The sequence below is a fragment of the Pinus tabuliformis genome, chromosome 9 (assembly GCF_031772625.1).
Source record: "Pinus tabuliformis cultivar Carrire ecotype Pingquan chromosome 9, CPIR1, whole genome shotgun sequence".
Taxonomy (NCBI): domain Eukaryota; kingdom Viridiplantae; phylum Streptophyta; class Pinopsida; order Pinales; family Pinaceae; genus Pinus; species Pinus tabuliformis.
In genome coordinates this window covers 471,679,430-471,698,865 of record NC_142307.1, presented here as the reverse complement: position 1 = coordinate 471,698,865, position 19,436 = coordinate 471,679,430, and the positions used below count along the sequence as shown (strand labels likewise).

The 19,436-nt window shown below is 33.9% G+C and overlaps 1 protein-coding gene across 4 annotated transcripts; it reads left to right on the top strand.

Moving 5' to 3' along the window:
- Window positions 1-14,553: 14,553 nt before the first annotated feature.
- On the top strand, window positions 14,554-19,062 carry LOC149149238 (putative inorganic phosphate transporter 1-3). Of its 4 annotated transcripts, none has more exons than XM_089438797.1 (3): window positions 14,554-14,722; window positions 15,341-15,408; window positions 17,124-19,062. In XM_089438797.1, exon 3 carries the CDS (start codon window positions 17,165-17,167, stop codon window positions 18,803-18,805), a length of 1,641 nt encoding a protein of 546 aa, XP_089294923.1. In that variant the 5' UTR covers window positions 14,554-14,722; window positions 15,341-15,408; window positions 17,124-17,164; the 3' UTR covers window positions 18,806-19,062. The 4 variants fall into 4 exon arrangements, with proteins under 4 accessions (XP_089294923.1, XP_089294924.1, XP_089294926.1 ...); XM_089438798.1 differs by having other exon boundaries at window positions 15,260-15,408; XM_089438799.1 differs by lacking the exon at window positions 14,554-14,722 and adding an exon at window positions 15,108-15,175.
- The last annotated feature ends 374 nt before the right edge of the window (window positions 19,063-19,436 follow it).

The window sequence follows — 19,436 nt, the reverse complement described above, 5'->3', positions numbered from 1 at the left end:
TCCTTCTACTACCTAACCCTCTAATGTTCCAAGTTGTGAGCTTCATTAAGAAAGGTTGGTAAAGGAGTAGCTAGTAAGATCTTTCATCTTACCTGAGTTAATCAGTAGTTTTCCACATTTGTTTAGCAGTTCATTCTGTCTTTTCCTTCCTCTTTTCCTTCTTGAGTTCTTTGGAGATTGTGCCTGTAAGTTCTCCATCATTTTGACCCCACTCTTCTCTTGGCTTTCATGGTTTCTCTTGACACCAGTTCCCTTCGATTGTGCTCTCCATAGAAAGAGTTGTTGAACTCGATCATAGTCTTCTTTTGGCAAGGAGTCCACTCCTTTGTTCCTGCCTTGTTCCAGAAATAGTGCTAGATCCAGATGTTCCCTGTCTAGAATCTCCTGTAGTTCATGGTCCTCTGTTCCTACCTCACTTGGAGTCATCTCATAGTCTTTACTGATCTCCATGCCGCTTGGTTGATCCTCCTTTTGCTGGTTGTTTACTGTGATATCCTCCATTTCAGCTTCCGTTTCCTTCTCCTTAGATGCTTTTTCCCTGTCCTGGACTATCTCCACATTCTCCTCTACTTCCTCTAGGATTTTGAAACTATTGTGTCTTGTATTTCTGTCTTCAGTGCTTTTCTTGTGTGGCCTTTTACCCCCTTTCCCTTTGGCCTCAACCTTGGTAAAACCCTCGTGATCTCTATCCAAATAGGTTTTCCCATTGCCTTCCATACTGTTTGTTGGGCAGTCTCTAAATAGATGGCCATGCTCATGACATTTGCGGCACATAAAAGGTATGTGCTCATAGTCCACCATTTGCACCCAATCTTCATCATATACTTCTAAAATTATTGCTTCCAAAAGGGCTCCAGATAGATCCATTTCTACACATATTCAGGCAAAGGAGGTATATTTACCTTTGAGAGTTGCCACTAATATCTTCAGAAAATTCCCCAGCTTGTTGCCTATGGTTTTCAAAGATTCTGGTAGCCAGTAATCCAGAGGTAGTGAGTATAGTCTGATCCAAACTGGTACAAATGTAAATGTTTCACGTTCCGGGACAAAGTTCATCATCCATGGTCACATGTAGAGTCCTACCGCAGCATAGAAATACGGCCCTCCTTCAAACAATCTGTCTTTGTCCTCTAGGTTCGTAAACACCACCGTGAAGAAGCCCTTAGAACCCAGATGTAAATGTATTTCTCCCTTTGGCTTCCAATGCCTTTTAATCCAGATCTGTAATTCCCTTTCCGTTGGCCATAACCCCATGAACTTGCAGATAAGTGCATGTTCTTTCATATGGTCCCTATGTGCTTGAATCACTGGATCACTCAATATGACCCGGGTATGATGCTCGATTTAGGTTTGCAGACTCCCTTGGTTCTTGTGGAAGTCGTTTTTCCACTACCGCCTCCCTTCTTTGTTTCTTTACTTGTTTCCTGTTGATTCCCTTCCTGACCCTGGGGTTCATTTCTTCCAACTGTCTCCTTGCCTTTTGCTTCTGAAATCTTTTCCAACGGTTTTTTGAAATGCTTCCCTCCTGATTCCTTGTCTCCTTCTGTGACTACCTGCCTGTAGGAGGGAGCGGTGCTCTCCCCTGCGCGTCCCGACATGGAACCCTAATGCAAAACCCTAGCTTCAACTTCGATCTTCATTCAGGTTCTGCTCCGTATCAAAATCCTTTTCAACTCTACTCCTCAATTGTTCTCCTGTCAAAACCAATCAAAATGGAAATTAAAATGCAAATTAAAATAAAAAAATACAAAATCTGTAAAACAAAATATCTCCAATCAAAACTCAAATAAATAAAAAGAAATATGAGCTTTTCATTGATCATGGTAAAGATCTTATTGGTGAAAGAGAACATAGTCAAATGGATTTGCACTCAATAGAGGCTATGGAAAATGAAAATGCAAGAAATTAAACTCAGAAAATTAAGTTTGTTTACAAATTCCGAGCTTGATTTTCTACTAAATTTTAGACTCATTTAATGACCAAATCTAGTCATGCAACAACTTCAGAAATATTTTCCATGATTTTATCTATCCAATGAGCCTAAGCCTCATTTGGCCAAGTAAAACCCAACTTATGAGCTTTCAAAGTTGAAGTGTCAAAATTGCCAGAATTCTAGAAAATTTGTTGTCTAGGCCAAAAATAGGAAAATTTTAATTAAAAATCTAATCCTAAATTAAATTAACCGTTATTATTTAATTAATATAATTTAAAAATATTAAATTAATTACAAACTAATTATATACCATTAAAATAAATTTTAATTGAAAATTAATTACGATTATAATTATATTATATTAAAATTATAATTAAATATAATATAATTTTAATTTTAATATATTATATATATAATAAAAACAAATTCCAAATTCCAAACCTCAAGTAGATATATTAACGGATCGATTCGTAAATGGAGGAGGGTTTAACAGAGGAGAAGGGCCACGTAATGTGACGAAGGCGTATGGGAAGAGGCAAGACTTTTGATAAAACTTAAATAGCCATCACATGTTTTATTATCGGATATTGGAGTTTTATAAATATCGTAAATTTTAAAATGTGCCAAATAAAATAAGTCGATATCGGATATCAGAGTTTTATAAATATCGTAAGTTTTAAAATGTGCCAAATAACATAAGTCGATGTCCGATATTTCGATATCGGAACATTTTAAAATATCGAAATTATTTTTTTATATCAAGATTTTTATAAAATGTCAGTACTTATAAAATATTGAGAGTTTTATTGGATATCAGGACTTTTCAAATATCGGATATTGAGATTTTTATTGAATATAATGACTTTTCAAATATCGGATATCGAGACTTTTTATCATAAAATTTTCATCAGAATTTTTGTAAAGGAAGGGTGGAGGTGAGGTGAAGTGGGGCCCACTTGGAGTAGAACTCCTCCAGTGTAAACTACAACCACTTTAGTAATTAAAAATCCTATAAAATGAACTACAACCACTTTAGTAATTAATAATCCTACAAAATGAACTACAGCCACTTTGAAATTTTAGATTTTGAGTCTCGTAATTTCTTTTAAAATTAAGAATTTGAATCAATTGTCGAGATCGAAAACGCATAATTTTAATTGTTCTACAATTTGGTTGGGCGATTTGTAGGACCGTTAGTGAAAATGAAAAAGACAGTAAAAATTGACGAGGAATTAATATTTACAATGAATTACTAATTTATTTACAAAAATTAAAATAATATACATTTTGTACATTTTTTAAACCCAGACGATAAAAATTATCGAACTTTGGATGAGCACCATTTGAAAACCGTGTAACCAAATGAGATGAAACAAGTACCGATGGAAAGATATAAAAAATTCGAACTCAATGAAACAACCAAAATAGAAATCTGACGAAAATGAAAAAATGGCAAAATTGTAGGACACTTAACCAAAAGAAAATATTAAAAATGTGATTTAACCAAAAAATTATGGAAAGGGTCCCATTATTTGAAATAAATATATAAAAATGGGGGTGTTGAGTTTTCACTATAATACATGTGCATGAAGTTTGTTGAAGGTTGCTGCAAAACTTTGAAACTGAAATATGTGTCAAACCCTCATTCCTATGGAGCCATAACCTGAATCTGGTACCATTGATTCGGATCTTGGGGGGAGGCCCCCAAGGACTAAAAATTTGAAATGGATCTTGGGGGGGAGGCCGCCAAGATTTAGAAAATTGAAATGCCAGAAAAAAAGAGGAGAGAACACACAGTAAATAAAACCACAAAGAATTTTTTTTATTAAAATAAAGAATAATTGTAAAAGCTCCATTATGATGGATAATTTGTCCTTTTACAAAATGTCACTTATTACTTTTAATTTTTTTAGTTATAATATCACAGGTAAATTCCATGGGTGGGTAGATACCATGGGTGATTGAATATCGTGGGTGGGTATCACTTACAATACTATGGGTGAATGAATACCGTGAGTGGATGCCACTTACAATACCATGGGTAAATTCCATGGGTAGATAAATAACTTGTGTAGATAAATACCATGGGTTGATACCACTTACAATACCATGGGTATATTCCATGAGTGGATAAATTCCATGGGTTGATGAATACCATGGGTGGATGCCAATTTCCATTCGGATCATCAAGTTGGCCTCAATTTCCTTCTATCTCTTTCTTTCTCTAAACATTGATGTACCTCTTTCTATTTGGATCTTCTTCTGGTTTATTTTTCCTCCTCCAAATTATTCTTTGGTGACTAGATCACTTAAGAGTTATAGGAAATAAACAATCTTTGGCTCTATGACCTAAGTTATCACAAATATAACATCTAATGTGTCCAAGAAATGGCAGAAATGGAAGATTTTTACAATGAATACCTTTATGCCCAAAATCATTACACAGAAAACAATAGCCACAAAAGACATTTGTGTACCTGTAGAAAAATAGGGCTACTTGTGAAATCTCCTTCTTCAACTATAATTTCTTCTTGTAATCGTTTGTCTTCTTACATTTTCAATTTGTTGCAATGTGCCTAAATTTTTGACAACTAAAACACCTTTCATACTCATATCTTTCCTTAGCACATTTTTGGGCTCTTGGCTTGGTATTTGATTTTGCTGGCGGTTTACTTTATTTTTGTTCGAACTTTCTACTTTGGGCTCTTCAACTGTTGTCTAATTTGTTTTCTCGATTCTCTTTTCTAATTCTAATTCAAGTTTCTCACAATCACTGATTCGATTCTTGAGCTGGTTACTAATCTCCTCTTCAATTTTATTTACTTTCTCCAACTATTTTTTCAAATTAGAAATATCTTCTTTGAAAGCATGCTCTCTCTCTTCAAGAATATGAAGAAGTTTCTTCAAATATTTGTTCTCCATCTTAAGATCTTCAATAAAACTTGCTTGAGCTTTATTTCAGACTTCAAGGATCATTATTCTTTTAATCTCTTCACCTTTAGATTCCTGCAATGGAAATACACCTTCCTCACTTCTTGATGAATCAACTTCAAAAATTTGATCATTAGCTTCTTCAATAACTCCAAAATAATCATCACTATAATGGAAAGGAAAATGTCCATGACTGAAAATACCATTGTCCATACCTTTTACCAGCATCACTATAATGGAAAGGAAAATGTCCATGACTGAAAATACCATTGTCCATACCTTTTACCAGCAGAATAGGTTCTTCAAGTTGCAACATTCTTGGATTGTTTGCAATTCTTCTTTTTTGGGGATTGCTTCCTCTTATTTTTATCCATAGTCTCATGATCTTCTCTCAAGAAATCAAGATTCAACGAGAGAACCTCGCCCTGATACCAATTGTTGGAAATATATTCAATACTGAGAGGGAGGTGAATTAGTAGTGATAATGTATTTCAACTTTTAAATTCCTTTTCAATTACTGCAACATAATCTTCATTTACCCATTAGCAAATTAAATCATATGAGAACCATGTGAAATAACCAAAAATGATACACAAGAAGACACAAGATTTTTTTGATGGAAAGCCCTCCTCCTGGGTCAAAAACCACCCTTGCTGCTACTCGGCTACTCAAATAATTATATTAATCCTCAAGCAATTCAATTACATAGAATATATATATGGATATTATCAGAGAGAACTATGATCCTCATCTATGACTCTACATACACCCATCTAATCAACAAACCTTGCCCAACACCCATTGGATTTATGAAGAAATCTGTCCTTTGTACTGAATTTGTCGGAGCACCCACTCCACTCTTCTACTGACCCTCATTTCACAATATTTCATACTAGAGTCAATCTGAATCACTCAACTAGAAAAACATAGTAACCTCTAACAATACAGGCTCAAAGCATCATAATAATCTCACCAAAACAAATATGAATAACTCACTCACTCAATCACTACAACAACCCATTAGCAATACATGCAACAAACATAAAAGATAATATGATCAAAACATTATAAGAAATCATGAAGGAAATGATCTACAATCCTTCCTACTCTTTTACCATATTATTGCATAAGATCTTTGGCTAAAACATAATTTTGTTGCCATCTTCTAACACTACGATCTGTTGAAGATATTATGCATAAATTCCTACACAGTATGCACACACCACTCTTCACTTACTCACATTCTCCAAGCTCACACTACCATCCATCAATCAATAATAATAATCATACTTCTCACACAATTATAAACCAAAATATCCTCAACAATCTCCAAAGCAATACCATGAGCAAATACCATGGTTATGTAAATACCTGGGACACATGTGCCATGGTAATCTCCAAATCAATACCATGGGTAAATACCATGGTTAATATGATACCAAGGACACCCATACCATTGTAAACTCCAAGGCAATACCATAGGTAAATACCATGGTTATCCCAATACCACGAACCCATATACCATGGTAATATCTAAGTCAATACCAGAAGTAAATACTATGGTTATTCAAATACCACGGACCCATGTACCATGGTAATCTCCAAGTCAATACCACAGGTAAATACCATGGTTATGCCAATACCATGAACCCCTATACCATGGTAATCTCCAAGTCAATATCACAGGTAAATACCATGGTTATGCCAATACCACGAACCCTTGTGCCATGGTCATCTCCAATTCAATACCATAGGTAAATACTATGGTAATACTAATACCTGTCATGCCAATACCAAGTGTCAACTTGGACCACACAAAAATCAATACCAAGGTAATGATACCATAATACTGCTAATACATGTAATGCCAATACCAAGGTAAACACCCTGGAACTAACAAACCAAGCAACATAACCACAATCAACATAATCATCTGCAATACATGCCCATGTTGACATCAATGCCAACCATCCACACTACATCACAACACCAATGCTACTAGGTTGACATCAATGCCAACCAAACAACTGACCCATAACGCCAACAAAAGAAACCATTTTTCCTTTTTAACAGTTAACCCAACCATTGAGACATGCAACATTGTCTGATTGGATAGAAATATTTCTATTTTGAAAAATATGACAGATTGTTGATCCTTTATTATATTGTTGTCATTCCCACGTTCTTGACATGTTTTCCAATATCTTTGCATCACTTGGATGACCACCTAGATGCTTATTATATTTCCTATCAGGCACTAGACGTATTCCATTGGTTGATGTGATGCCTTATTGTCTATTCGAAGTCCCACTAGTCACATCATCTAAGCGGTCTAAGGAGGGTTACATAGATTTTTTGAAAACCTTGCCGGGGGGGTATATAACTCTCTAGTTGATGCATGTCCTAATGGAAAACCACTCAAGCGCGATTTCGGACCACCCCTCCTCCATTAAACATTGGACATGGGGGCCCCAACATTGATTTTCCACAACCAATCAAAACATACTTCAATGACGCACTTCCAAAGTTGTGCATAAATCAAAATTGGCCAAATGACGCACTTCTATAGTATAGGTTATTTTATATTAGATGACTTGTAACTTTATTATCTTTGGTATCTTTATGGTTATTTCTTTGGTTTAAATTATTCTTTTTATTATATCTAATTTTTATAAGGTTCTAATATATTTTAAAACTATTTATAAGAAATATTATTAATATTATTTAATACATATTATAACAAGGAAGATACAGCTTAAGAAGGCATGTGGTTAGGATCATGAGGGTGTGTCAGAGGCCAAATTTGTGGCATCTTTGGGAAGCATAGAAACAACTAAACATATATGTATTGGGCTATAATTACAAACTTATTTTAAAATGTTTGGTCACATTTTGGAATTGAGAACTCTTGTGGAAAAGATAATTGTTGAATGATAATGACTATAACATGTATGTTTTTGTGATGGTTATTATAGGAATAATCAAAGAATGAAGACATGAATTGAGTACCTAGAAAAAACAACACTAAGAGATGGTGTGTACCAAATGAAAAATTAATGCAATATCAACTACAGTTGGAAGGAAATTGAGTTCAAGGACAAGTAAAGTCTAGTAGACCTGTTACAACTAGTGAGAAGGTAAGTGGTAGTTGTATGATGTGATCTAACAAACTTTATTATAGTAGCTGGAGTTACTAGAGCCATGACTCTAAGAATTGCTTAGGTATTTACTCTCTTAACACTCTAGTATAAGCTCTATATTATATGCTATTCTATATTACATAAGTTCTTTAAAATTAATATTATTTTTACTAGTTCTATAATATTGAAGTATAATATTATTATGATTTAAATTTTGACTATTATAAACCTATCTAATATCTCTACTAGTATTGGCTATTATAAGTTAGTTGTCCATACTATAGGCTATATTATAGGTTATGATCTATAATATATGCTAATATTGACTACTATAAGTTATTTTTCTATAGTATAGGTTATTTTATATTAGATGACTTGTAACTTTATTATCTTTGGTATCCTTATGGTTATTTCTCTGGTTTAATTTAGTCTTTTTATTATATCTAATTTTTATAAGGTTCTAATATATTTTAAAACTATTTATAAGAAATATTTTTAATATTATTTAATACATATTATAACAAGGAAGATACAACTTAAGAAGGCATGTGGTTGGGATCATGAGGGTGTGTCAGAGGCCAAATTTGTGGCATCTTTGGGAAGCATAGAAACAACTAAACATATATGTATTGGGCTATGATTACAAACTTATTTTAAAATGTTTGATCACATTTTGGAGTTGAGAACTCTTGTGGAAAAGATAATTGTTGAATGATAATGACTATAACATGTATGTTTTTGTGATGGTTATTATAGGAATAATCGAAGAATGAAGACATGAATTGAGTACCTAGAAAAAACAACACTAAGAGATGGTGTATACCAAATGAAAAATTAATGCAATTTCAACTACAGTTGGAAGGAAATTGAGTTCAAGGACAAGTAAAGTCTAGTAGACCTGTTACAACTTGTGAGAAGGTAAGTGGCAATTGTAAGATGTGATCTAACAAACTTTATTATAGTAGCTGGAGTTACTAGAGCCATGACTCTAAGAATTGCTTAGGTCTTTACTCTCTTAACACTCTAGTATAAGCTCTATAGTATAAGTTATTCTATATTACATAAGTTCTTTAAAATTAATATTATTTTTACTAGTTCTATAATATTGAAGTATAATATTATTATGATTTAAATTTTGACTATTATAAGCATATCTAACATTTCTACTAGTATTGGCTATTATAAGTTATTTGTCCATACTATAGGCTATATTATAGGTTATGATCTATAATATATGCTAATATTGCCTAGTATAAGTCATTTTTCTATAGTATAGGCTATTTTATATTAGATGACTTGTAACTTTATTATCTTTGGCATCCTTATGATTTTTTCTCTGGTTTAATTTTGTCTTTTTATTATATCTAATTTTTATAAGGTTCTAATATATTTTAAAACTATTTATAAGAAATATTTTTAATATTATTTAATACATATTATAGCAAGGAAGATACAACTTAAGAATGCATGTGGTTGGGATCATGAGGATGTGTTAGAGGCCAAATTCGTGGCATCTTTGGGAAGCATAGAAACAACTATACATATATGTATTGAGCTATGATTACAAACTTATTTTAAAATGTTTGATCACATTTTGGAGTTGAGAACTCTTATGGAAAAGATAATTGTTGAATGACAATGACTATAACATGTATGTTTTTGTGATGGTTATTATAGGAATAATCGAAGAATGAAGACATGATTTGAGTACCTAGAAAAAACAACACTAAGAGATAGTGTGTACCAAATGAAAAATTAATGCAATTTCCACTACAGTTGGAAGGAAATTGAGTTCAAGGACAAGTAAAGTCTAGTAGACCTGTTACAACTAGTGAGAAGGTAAGTGGCAGTTGTAAGATGTGATATAACAAACTTTATTATAGTAGGTGGAGTTACTAGAGCCATGACTCTAAGAATTGCTTAGGTCTTTACTCTCTTAACACTCTAGTATAAGCTCTATATTATATGCTATTCTATATTACATAATTTCTTTAAAATTAATATTATTTTTACTAGTTCTATAATATTGAAGTATAATATTATTATGATTTAAATTTTGACTATTATAAGCCTATCTAATATCTCTACTAGTATTGGCTATTATAAGTTATTTGTCCATACTATAGGCTATATTATAGGTTATGATCTATAATATATGCTAATATTGCCTACTATAAGTTATTTTTCTATAGTATGGGCTATTTTATATTAGATGACTTGTAACTTTATTATCTTTGGCATCCTTATGATTATTTCTCTAGTTTAATTTTGTCTTTTTATTATATCTAATTTTTATAAGGTTCTAATATATTTTTAAACTATTTATAAGAAATATTTTTAATATTATTTAATACATATTATAGACCTTTATCACTATAATTCTTTATTATAGGTTTTCATTTTTTGGGGTTCATTTCTATTTTTTGTAATCATTGCACTCTTAGGGCTTTTCTAACCAACCTTTTCCTTCCTCCATTCAATCCTACATCTCTTATATTTATTTTTTTCTTCCACATATGTGCTTGGACTAATTGTTTTGAAGATGGATCCTCTTATGGATCCAAAATGTTAACTACTAATGATGAATATTATGGATATTACTTCGAACTCACACTCTAAAAATTCAAAATTTCAAGTCATTCATGTCAAACTCTATTGCAATTATCATTGTGGACTACGAGTGTAGCCAATCATAGATTTTTTTTATGAAAGTCAAAGAATGTGTATAGTATGTCCTTTGGATTAAAGGAAACTTTTGGTGACAACAACAAATTTGTTATGCATACCCTTCACAACAAGATGTTCAAGCCAAAACTCTACCTTATTTCTAGTCTAAGTTAGTTCAAGCATAGACAACAAAAAGGCACTCAAACAATTTACATGATATACATCATTGATCATGCCACTCTAATATTCAATCTTTTCATAAGTAGCAAACACAACTACATAATAATTTTGATAAGAGGATTTCTTTCTCTATAGCTTCTTTTAATTAAAAGAAGGAAAAAATCATCTTTAACCATGTGATTGGTGTATCTAGAGTCGACTATCCATTCACTTTGAGAAGTATGAGCATGCAAGGTTTGATGGGCATGATAAAAAATGTATAGTTATCTAACTTACCTTTTGAAGTTCAATTTTGCAGGTTGGTCAATCTTCTAGCCAACACATCTCCTTCAACATCTTTCTTTTGATTACAGTGGAATCGGCAACAGGGGCAGCCTTGCGACTTGCGTTACACGAGGTCGATTATGACCGCTACCTCTATAACCACTGGGAGCTACGCCTGCCCCTCTATACAGCTCCAGGGTAAGTCCGAGGGATTTAAACTCGTGACCTTCGGTACGGAGCCTGCCTTTCTAACGAACTTCACTGCATTGTGATTACCAACTCGCCTACCCCGTGGGGCTATCTCCTTCAAGATATTTCACTTTCTCCTCGATTTTTTTTCTACTGACAAGCATTATTTACATGTCCCAATTTTCTATAATAGTGGAAGGTCTTATTCTTTCTACCTTTCTTAGTCAAAATCTAATCACCATGCTTTCTCTTAACATCCAAATGTGTGATGGAATTGCATAAATTGTTGTTCCAACACTATATAACACGATTTTCACTAACACCTTCAAATGACACGATAATTGATGACCAACGTTTTTGATCTACATAAAATCATATACCTAGCATGTACATGACATGATCTCATGGAAATGGTTGGTATGGAAGTTGTCGTGTTGCATAATACTATCGCAATTCCCATGCATCTCTTTAAATAATGATGGGCATGTTATGAGGGTAGAAAGCAATAACGTACAAAAGTTTTAAAATTAAATTTATTTCACATTGTCTATATTCATACAATTAAGTCATTGTAAATGTGATTTGTACAAGCTCTCAAATGTCCTAGCAAAGAAAATATTACATATCTAACTTAATTTCTCCACTCTAATAACCTCTATCAAGATTGTATTGTTGTCACATACATTGTTGTAGGTCAAAGATGAAATGAAGGTTTATCATTGGAACACCAATTGTATAGGTTTATTTAGAGGTAAGATGGATCAAAGTCTACATTATTTAAACTCCAATGTTTATCCAATGATGTATTTAGTATTGTATAAGGATAATGCTCAAAAGAATAGGTAAATCTAAATCAATATAAGATCTCCTTAATAATTCACCAAAATGATCGACTCTTTATGTGGATATGATAAATGGTACAAACTATGAGGATGAAGTGGTAGAGGATATAACATATTCATCCTAATTTATGTGCAATGCTACCATTGGCATATTTTATGACCTTTATCTTATCGGGGCCAATAAGTTGGCATCCTTGGCTACTAAAAAAATGTCTACAATGATTCATGCAAACCTTGTTACCTATACTATAATTCCTAAAACAAAGGAGATCTCCTTTGAACCTAAGTAATTTTCACTCTATATCGAGTGTGAATACTCCATACGTAGACTTCCTTGGTGAGATGTCACATTTTTTTTCAATCATTCATGATATTCTTGTCTTGATATCTCTTGCTATCATGGATGGAGCCTTACATCTTTACATATGCCAAAATTAATATGTTTGTATATGTATTATGATTTTTAACTAAATAGATCTAAACAATGTTCTAAAATAAAGGGTAATATAAAAGTTGAAGATACTTTGTCTCAAAATCTTGTACTAAGAGAATGACTTTGATGTGCATGATTTGTCAATTAATCCACCTAGATCATAAAAACTAGTTTAGAATTAACTCTCAATTTAAAGCAAACTAAATATTTAATTAACAACCTTAAAACTCGTGAAAAGAAAAGAAATTAAAATAAATTCTACTTATAGATCCCATCATAAATATTCTGCTACACTATAACACCATATTTGTAAAATATAGTATTCATTATGCACATCAAATTATCCACCTTTTAAATATTAATGTTTTTTAAAACTTTAATGTAACAATTTTTTTGACTTGAAGTAAACCCATAATAAAATAAAATAAAGAAAAAACATTTATAGAAGATTTATTGAGTGGGCCTAATGGTTAAGAGCATGTGTTTCCTCGTAAAAGATCACGCAGTCAAATAACTCAGTAAAGATAAGTCCCGTGTCCCACAAACAAAAAAAATTCATGCATCAATTTAATGTGTGGTTTAATCATAATCTTAAAATTAGATAATAATAATAAATTTATTTATAAATTAAATATATATTAATTTTTAACTTTTAAATATATAATTAATATATAATTTCTTATTTTTATTTTTATTTAATATATAAATTCAACCAATAATAATCACATTGCAACACAATATGCATAACATGTTGGATGATAAATACCTTTAAGAATGATGATAAAAATCAAAATATATATATATATATATATATAAATTTTCCACCTGATGTACTTGCCATATACTTTCAGTGTAATTTCCCATATAAAGATATTGAAGACTTGTAGTTCAACCCTCATCAATATGGGGGCCCCTTCAAGTAAAGACAAAGTGAGCTCTGACAAGACAGTACAAAACAGCCATTGATTAGAGGTGGTTTTCAGAAACTTTACATATGATAAATACCTTTAAGAATGATGATAAAAATCAAAATATATATATAAATTTTTCACCTAATGTACTTGCCATATACTTTCAGTGTAATTTCCCATATAAAGATATTGAAGACTTGTAGTTCAACCCTCATCAATATGGGGGCCATTGATTAGAGGTGGTTTTCAGAAACTTTACAGATATGCAAAGTTTTGGGTGATAAATTTGTCATTTCTATCTTTCTAATTCTTTAAAAAGATATTACTTGGCCGATTAGATTTAAATTCAAAAACATTTTTGAAATGTCTATTTAAATCTTTGTTTAAAAATAAATATTCAATTTAAAAATATTGTGGAGAAGTATCAGTAATTCATTTTTAATTTATTTACCTTTTGTGTGGAATTGCAGTTTTGTCAGTGCACGGTAAATAAATCCAGAGTTACATATGTTTACCATTTTAATTTTTTTAATAATAATTTGCCATTTTATTTTTCTTTTGATAAAAAACATTGCATGCAAATAGCTGTCACACTCATTTTGAAAATTGAATCGAAGTTTGTCATTTCGAAAGGGAGTTGTTTATAATGCGACTTTTTGAAGATTCCGGTGACGGAATCTGGCGGAAGAAATTGAGATTAAATCTTGATTTGTTGCAGTTAAAATGGTTTTTTAACTGTATATTTGGATTCAGCACCCTCGAAAACCCTTGGGACGCTTTCATTGTGCAGAAACTAGCTATCAAACTTGCGATTCCAATAAATTCCTGCCGGATTTCGACCGGAAAAACCCGCCGGAAAGAATTTCAAAAAATCTCGTTATAGACAACTCCTTTCGAAAGAAGATCGGCACGGGGAAACCTGCATCACATTTAACTTCGGGAACTTCTACGAAGGTATCCATTCTCTGTCTTGTGATCGGAGAAGGTAACATTGACTTGACTTTCTTGGAAACGGGTTTCATATCGATAGAAAATGAGAGAAGGCAATGTACCTTGAACGGTTGGTCCCGTGGCCTGACTTGGGCCCATCCAGCTTCTGAATAGGACCGCGGGAAAAATCTGTGAGGATAATTAATATATATGTCAGAAGGACGGGGTTAAGCATAGAGCTATTGCGGGGAATCCCTAACGCTCAGTGTTCGGCTCTCACCTCCGTCGAAGAAATAGCCAAGGTAGACACTTCACATTTTTAGTGAAGTTCGAGTGTTGATTTCGACAAATTTTCGAAGAGAATACCTCTCCGCTTTTGTAATTTAGGCTAAAACTTACAGCAGATCCGATGCCAGACCAAAATTCACAGATTGAGGCCATTATTTGTGCGCAATATTCGAAAATAGAAGCAAAAGACAGCCTAACACCCTAACTCCTTTGCTTCTATTTTCGAATATTGCGCACAAATAATGGCCTCAATCTGTGAATTTTGGTCTGGCATCGAATCTGCTGTAAGTTACAAAAGCGGAGAGGTATTCTCTTCGAAAATTTGTCCAAATCAGCAATCGAACTTCAGTTCGAAAATTTGTCGAAATCAGCACTCGAACTTCAGTTTGACATGCAGTTGATAATTGAATATATGTTTGAAGTTGTTAAATATGGTTAAAGCTTTCGCAAATATTGCGGATATGACAGTTAGTGGCCTTGATTTTTTCTTTAGTGGTTTGGACGACGATTTTCCACAAGTTTTTTAGCCGTTTTTCTCTCTGTTTTTTCAGGGGCTTGACTTATTTTTGGAAGAAAGGTCATGACTTTTAGTTCAACCTTTTTTCTGATTTTCACCGCTTTTCTGTTTTTAGGATTCAGTTTCTGCTGTGAAGAATCTGTCTGTATGGTTTTGCTTCACAGCTGTAGAACGCTCTAGACTGTAAGTACCGAGGTTTCGAAATCTCTGTCTTAAATTTCAGAATTGTTTATATTGATGGAAATTCTTGCTCCGTTTTTTACCTCCTGGGAAATTCTTTGATCGAATTCAAGATTATTGTAAGGTTTTTCGATTCTGAGGAACAGTTTCCGAACGACATTTAGTCCTGGTGAGATTTTTCTGTGAAATATTTTTATTTCTGGGTCAATGAAGTACGGATATTTCGAGAAAATAACAAGCTTTTCGAATGTCTAATTTCTTGGATCTTTGAAATGGCTTAGAGTTTTAATTGTTGTTTTCTAAAAAATTGTTAGTAATTTTGCCGCAAGACAGTGGACTGTGCGGTGCATGGGCTTAGGTTTTTCATTATTAGCTTGGATGATGATTTTCTACTGCCCTTTGCCATTTTCCTCTCTGGTTTTCTCGGCTACGACTCTAAATTATCGCTTCTATCAGCTTGGCTTCCAGAAGTCTTTGTGGCCATCACTTTTGACTTTATCCTTGTTGCATTTTCTTGGCTCATTTTCACACTGTAGGGTTCAATTTTCTCCTCGGAAGAACTTTGCTCTGTGAAATTGAAGGTTCTTGTTTCGCAGTTCTTGCTGCGAAGCTTTAAAAATTGTCCTCTTTAACATCCTTCGGAAAAAGCTAATCAATATTCCAATGTAAATTTTGAAATTCATTAGGATATCAACAGTCTAAATCTGAAAATTTAAATTATCAGGTCTCATGAATCTCATACTAAATAATCATGGTATTCAATTCTACTATCCTGAATCCATACTTCGTTTTCGCCTTTGTTTGGATTTCAATTTCATAAATATTGGGAAGCTTTTTATTCCTCAGAGTAGTTTCTTGATCAAAACTAGTCCTGGTATAGGTTTTGCCTTGAAATAGTTTGTTTCTGCCTCCATAAAATACAAACATATCTGACTTCTCGAAACTTTAGTAATGTCCTCGTCGCGACTCGCATAGAGGCTTCTATATTTAATTTCCATATTATTTTTAGAGAATAAGTCATGAAGTATAGTTAAATCCAGTTACTTATCAGTTAGAGTAATTTTTAGAAAGTTAAATAGTTACATTTTATGGTACTGAATCCATTCCTATCATCATTTTTGTAAATGTAAGTAAAAGCTGTTAAAATTCATACTTATACACTTTTTTGATGGTGCTGAATCCATTTCTATCATCAAAAACATGATTCAAACACTACATTTATAAAAAAAAATTGAATTTTTTTACCCCAATTCTAATCACTTTGGATGGTCTAAACAATTCCGTGCTCCTAATTCAAGTTATTTTTAAAAAGTTAAATTTACATCTGATGTATTTTTAAATTAGTTAAATATTAGTTTGAGTTATTTTCAAAAAGTAAAATAAGTAAAATATAGCAATTCATGTATTTTTAAGTCCTATGTTTTTAGTGGCTTTTAGTTTATTTAATCTCGTAGCTTTAAGCAATTGAATAAATCTAATTAAATATTACTTTTAGTTAATTTTAGAAAGTTAAATTTAATAAGTCATGTATTTTTAGTGACTTTTAGTCTTATAATCTATTTAATCTTGTAGCATTAAGCAATTGGATAAAACGATTACTAATATTGTGGTTTCCATCTCTATCCATCTACTTAAAAAAAACTTCATTCATCTTGTAGCGAAAAGTGGACAAAATCCCCGAGCTTTAACATATCAATTGTGCCCCTGTGGCTCTGCAGATACAACAGATTTTAAAGGAAATCTTGAACCAAGAATTATCATGGCGAGGAATCGACTGGAAGTATTAAATGCTTTGGACGTAGCAAGAACGCAATGGTACCACTTTACTGCAATCATTATTGCAGGCATGGGCTTCTTCACGGATGCCTATGACTTGTTCTGCATTTCCACCGTCACGAAGCTCCTGGGAAGGATTTATTACTTCGATCCGAGCAGCAAGAGTCCCGGTTCTTTGCCTCCAAATGTCTCGGCTGCTGTGAACGGGGTGGCCTTATGCGGAACACTTGCCGGACAACTTTTCTTTGGTTGGATGGGCGATAAACTGGGACGGAAGAAAGTTTATGGAGTCACGCTCATGATCATGGTTATTACTTCCATAGCGTCTGGCCTTTCGTTCGGTAGCACAGCCAAATCCGTAATGACCACGCTCTGCTTTTTCAGATTCTGGCTCGGCTTTGGCATCGGCGGAGATTATCCTTTATCTGCCACCATTATGTCGGAGTATGCCAACAAGAAAACCCGAGGGGCGTTCATCGCAGCAGTGTTTGCTATGCAAGGCTTCGGGATTCTTGCCGGCGGTGCGGTGGCCATTATCGTCTCCACAGCATTCAACAAGAAGTACGAACGTCCTGTATATCAGGATGATCCTCGAGGTTCGACTGCTCATGAAGCCGATTATGTGTGGCGGATCATTCTCATGTTCGGAGCTGTTCCCGCTGCTTTGACATACTACTGGCGAATGAAAATGCCGGAAACGGCTCGCTACACGGCTCTCGTCGCAAGAAACGTAAAGCAAGCCGCGGCCGACATGTCCAAGGTTCTTCAGGTAGACATTGAAGCAGATATCCGAGTAGATGAAGTGGTTGCAAAGAATGACTTGGGGTTCGCTTTATTTTCAAAAGAGTTTGCAAGGCGACATGGCCTACATCTATTGGGGACTGCAAGCACATGGTTTCTGTTCGACATCGCTTTCTACAGCCAAAATCTTTTCCAGAAGGACATCTTCACTTCTGTGGGATGGCTTCCCTCAGCCAAGTCAATGAATGCAATAGAAGAAGTTTATAAAATAGCTAGAGCGCAGTCGATTATTGCTCTGAGTTCGACAGTCCCAGGCTACTGGTTCACAGTCGCATTCGTGGACCACATAGGCAGGTTTACAATTCAACTGCTGGGATTCTTCTTCATGACGGTCTTCATGTTCGCGCTCGCTATTCCATACGACCACTGGCGGGGTACCAAATGTGACAGCGGCTACTGCGGCGGCAATCACGGGGCCTTTGTTATACTTTATGCCCTCACCTTCTTCTTTTCAAACTTCGGTCCAAACACCACCACCTTCATTGTGCCTGCTGAAATCTTTCCCGCGAGGCTTCGTTCCACATGCCACGGCATATCGGCGGCAGCAGGTAAAGCGGGAGCCATTGTTGGAGCCTTTGGTTTTCTCTACGCCGCTCAGAGCACTCATGTTGCCCAAGTGGACAAAGGCTACCCGACGGGTATTGGCGTTAAGAATTCTCTGATTCTCTTAGGGGTAACAAATGCCCTTGGTTTCCTTTTCACATTCCTTGTCCCTGAAACAAATGGCAAATCCCTGGAGGAGCTATCTGGCGAAAACGGTGAAGAGCAAGGAGTCGAACTGGAACGCACTCATTCCAGACGCAGAACTGCACCAATTGAATAGCTGGATAATCTGAATTTACTGGAACAAAGTTGTGAAAAAATATTTTAACAGTAAGTGCAATAAGCTAATCTAGTCTTCTACAGCACTATTATAGATGTTTGTTTGTATTTCTACTCTCCAGACGCTATATATCTACTAGGTTCGCATTTTAAACTTTTGAGTGCATAACTTCCCCTTCCATTCCTTATTTTGCAGAACACTATTTTACAGGTTGTATGATAGATGTAAGTGTGATTGTTCATAGCGTTTTTCACTTAGATGTAAACTGAACTGAATGTTTTTTGGTTTGTTGTTTTGGGATTCACCGTATAAAATTACAGTCTCCATTTTTTAATCCTCGTGAGATTGTGTATTAGTCCGACGTTATGCTTTTATACAATTATGCCGACTAGATATTCGCTGACATGGGTGGAGACTTAGATCTGACCTCACCGACATTGGCTAGCTTTGTCCGCTTCATGGTTTATTCGGATTGATCGAGGGATCAGTCTTCATTCAATTTATTTAACTGAATTTTTGTTAAGAAAGTACTTGTTTTTTTTAATAAACTGTTTATTTTGAAAATTCTAAAACCTTAGGTGGATTTCTAGTTCCATTCTTATTGGAATAATTCTATTTAGTAAGCTGTAAT

Coding starts and splice junctions, on each gene's coding strand:
- LOC149149238 (XM_089438800.1), top strand. CDS start 17,165: ATGGCGAGGAATCGACTGGAAGTATTAAATGCTTTGGACGTAGCAAGA.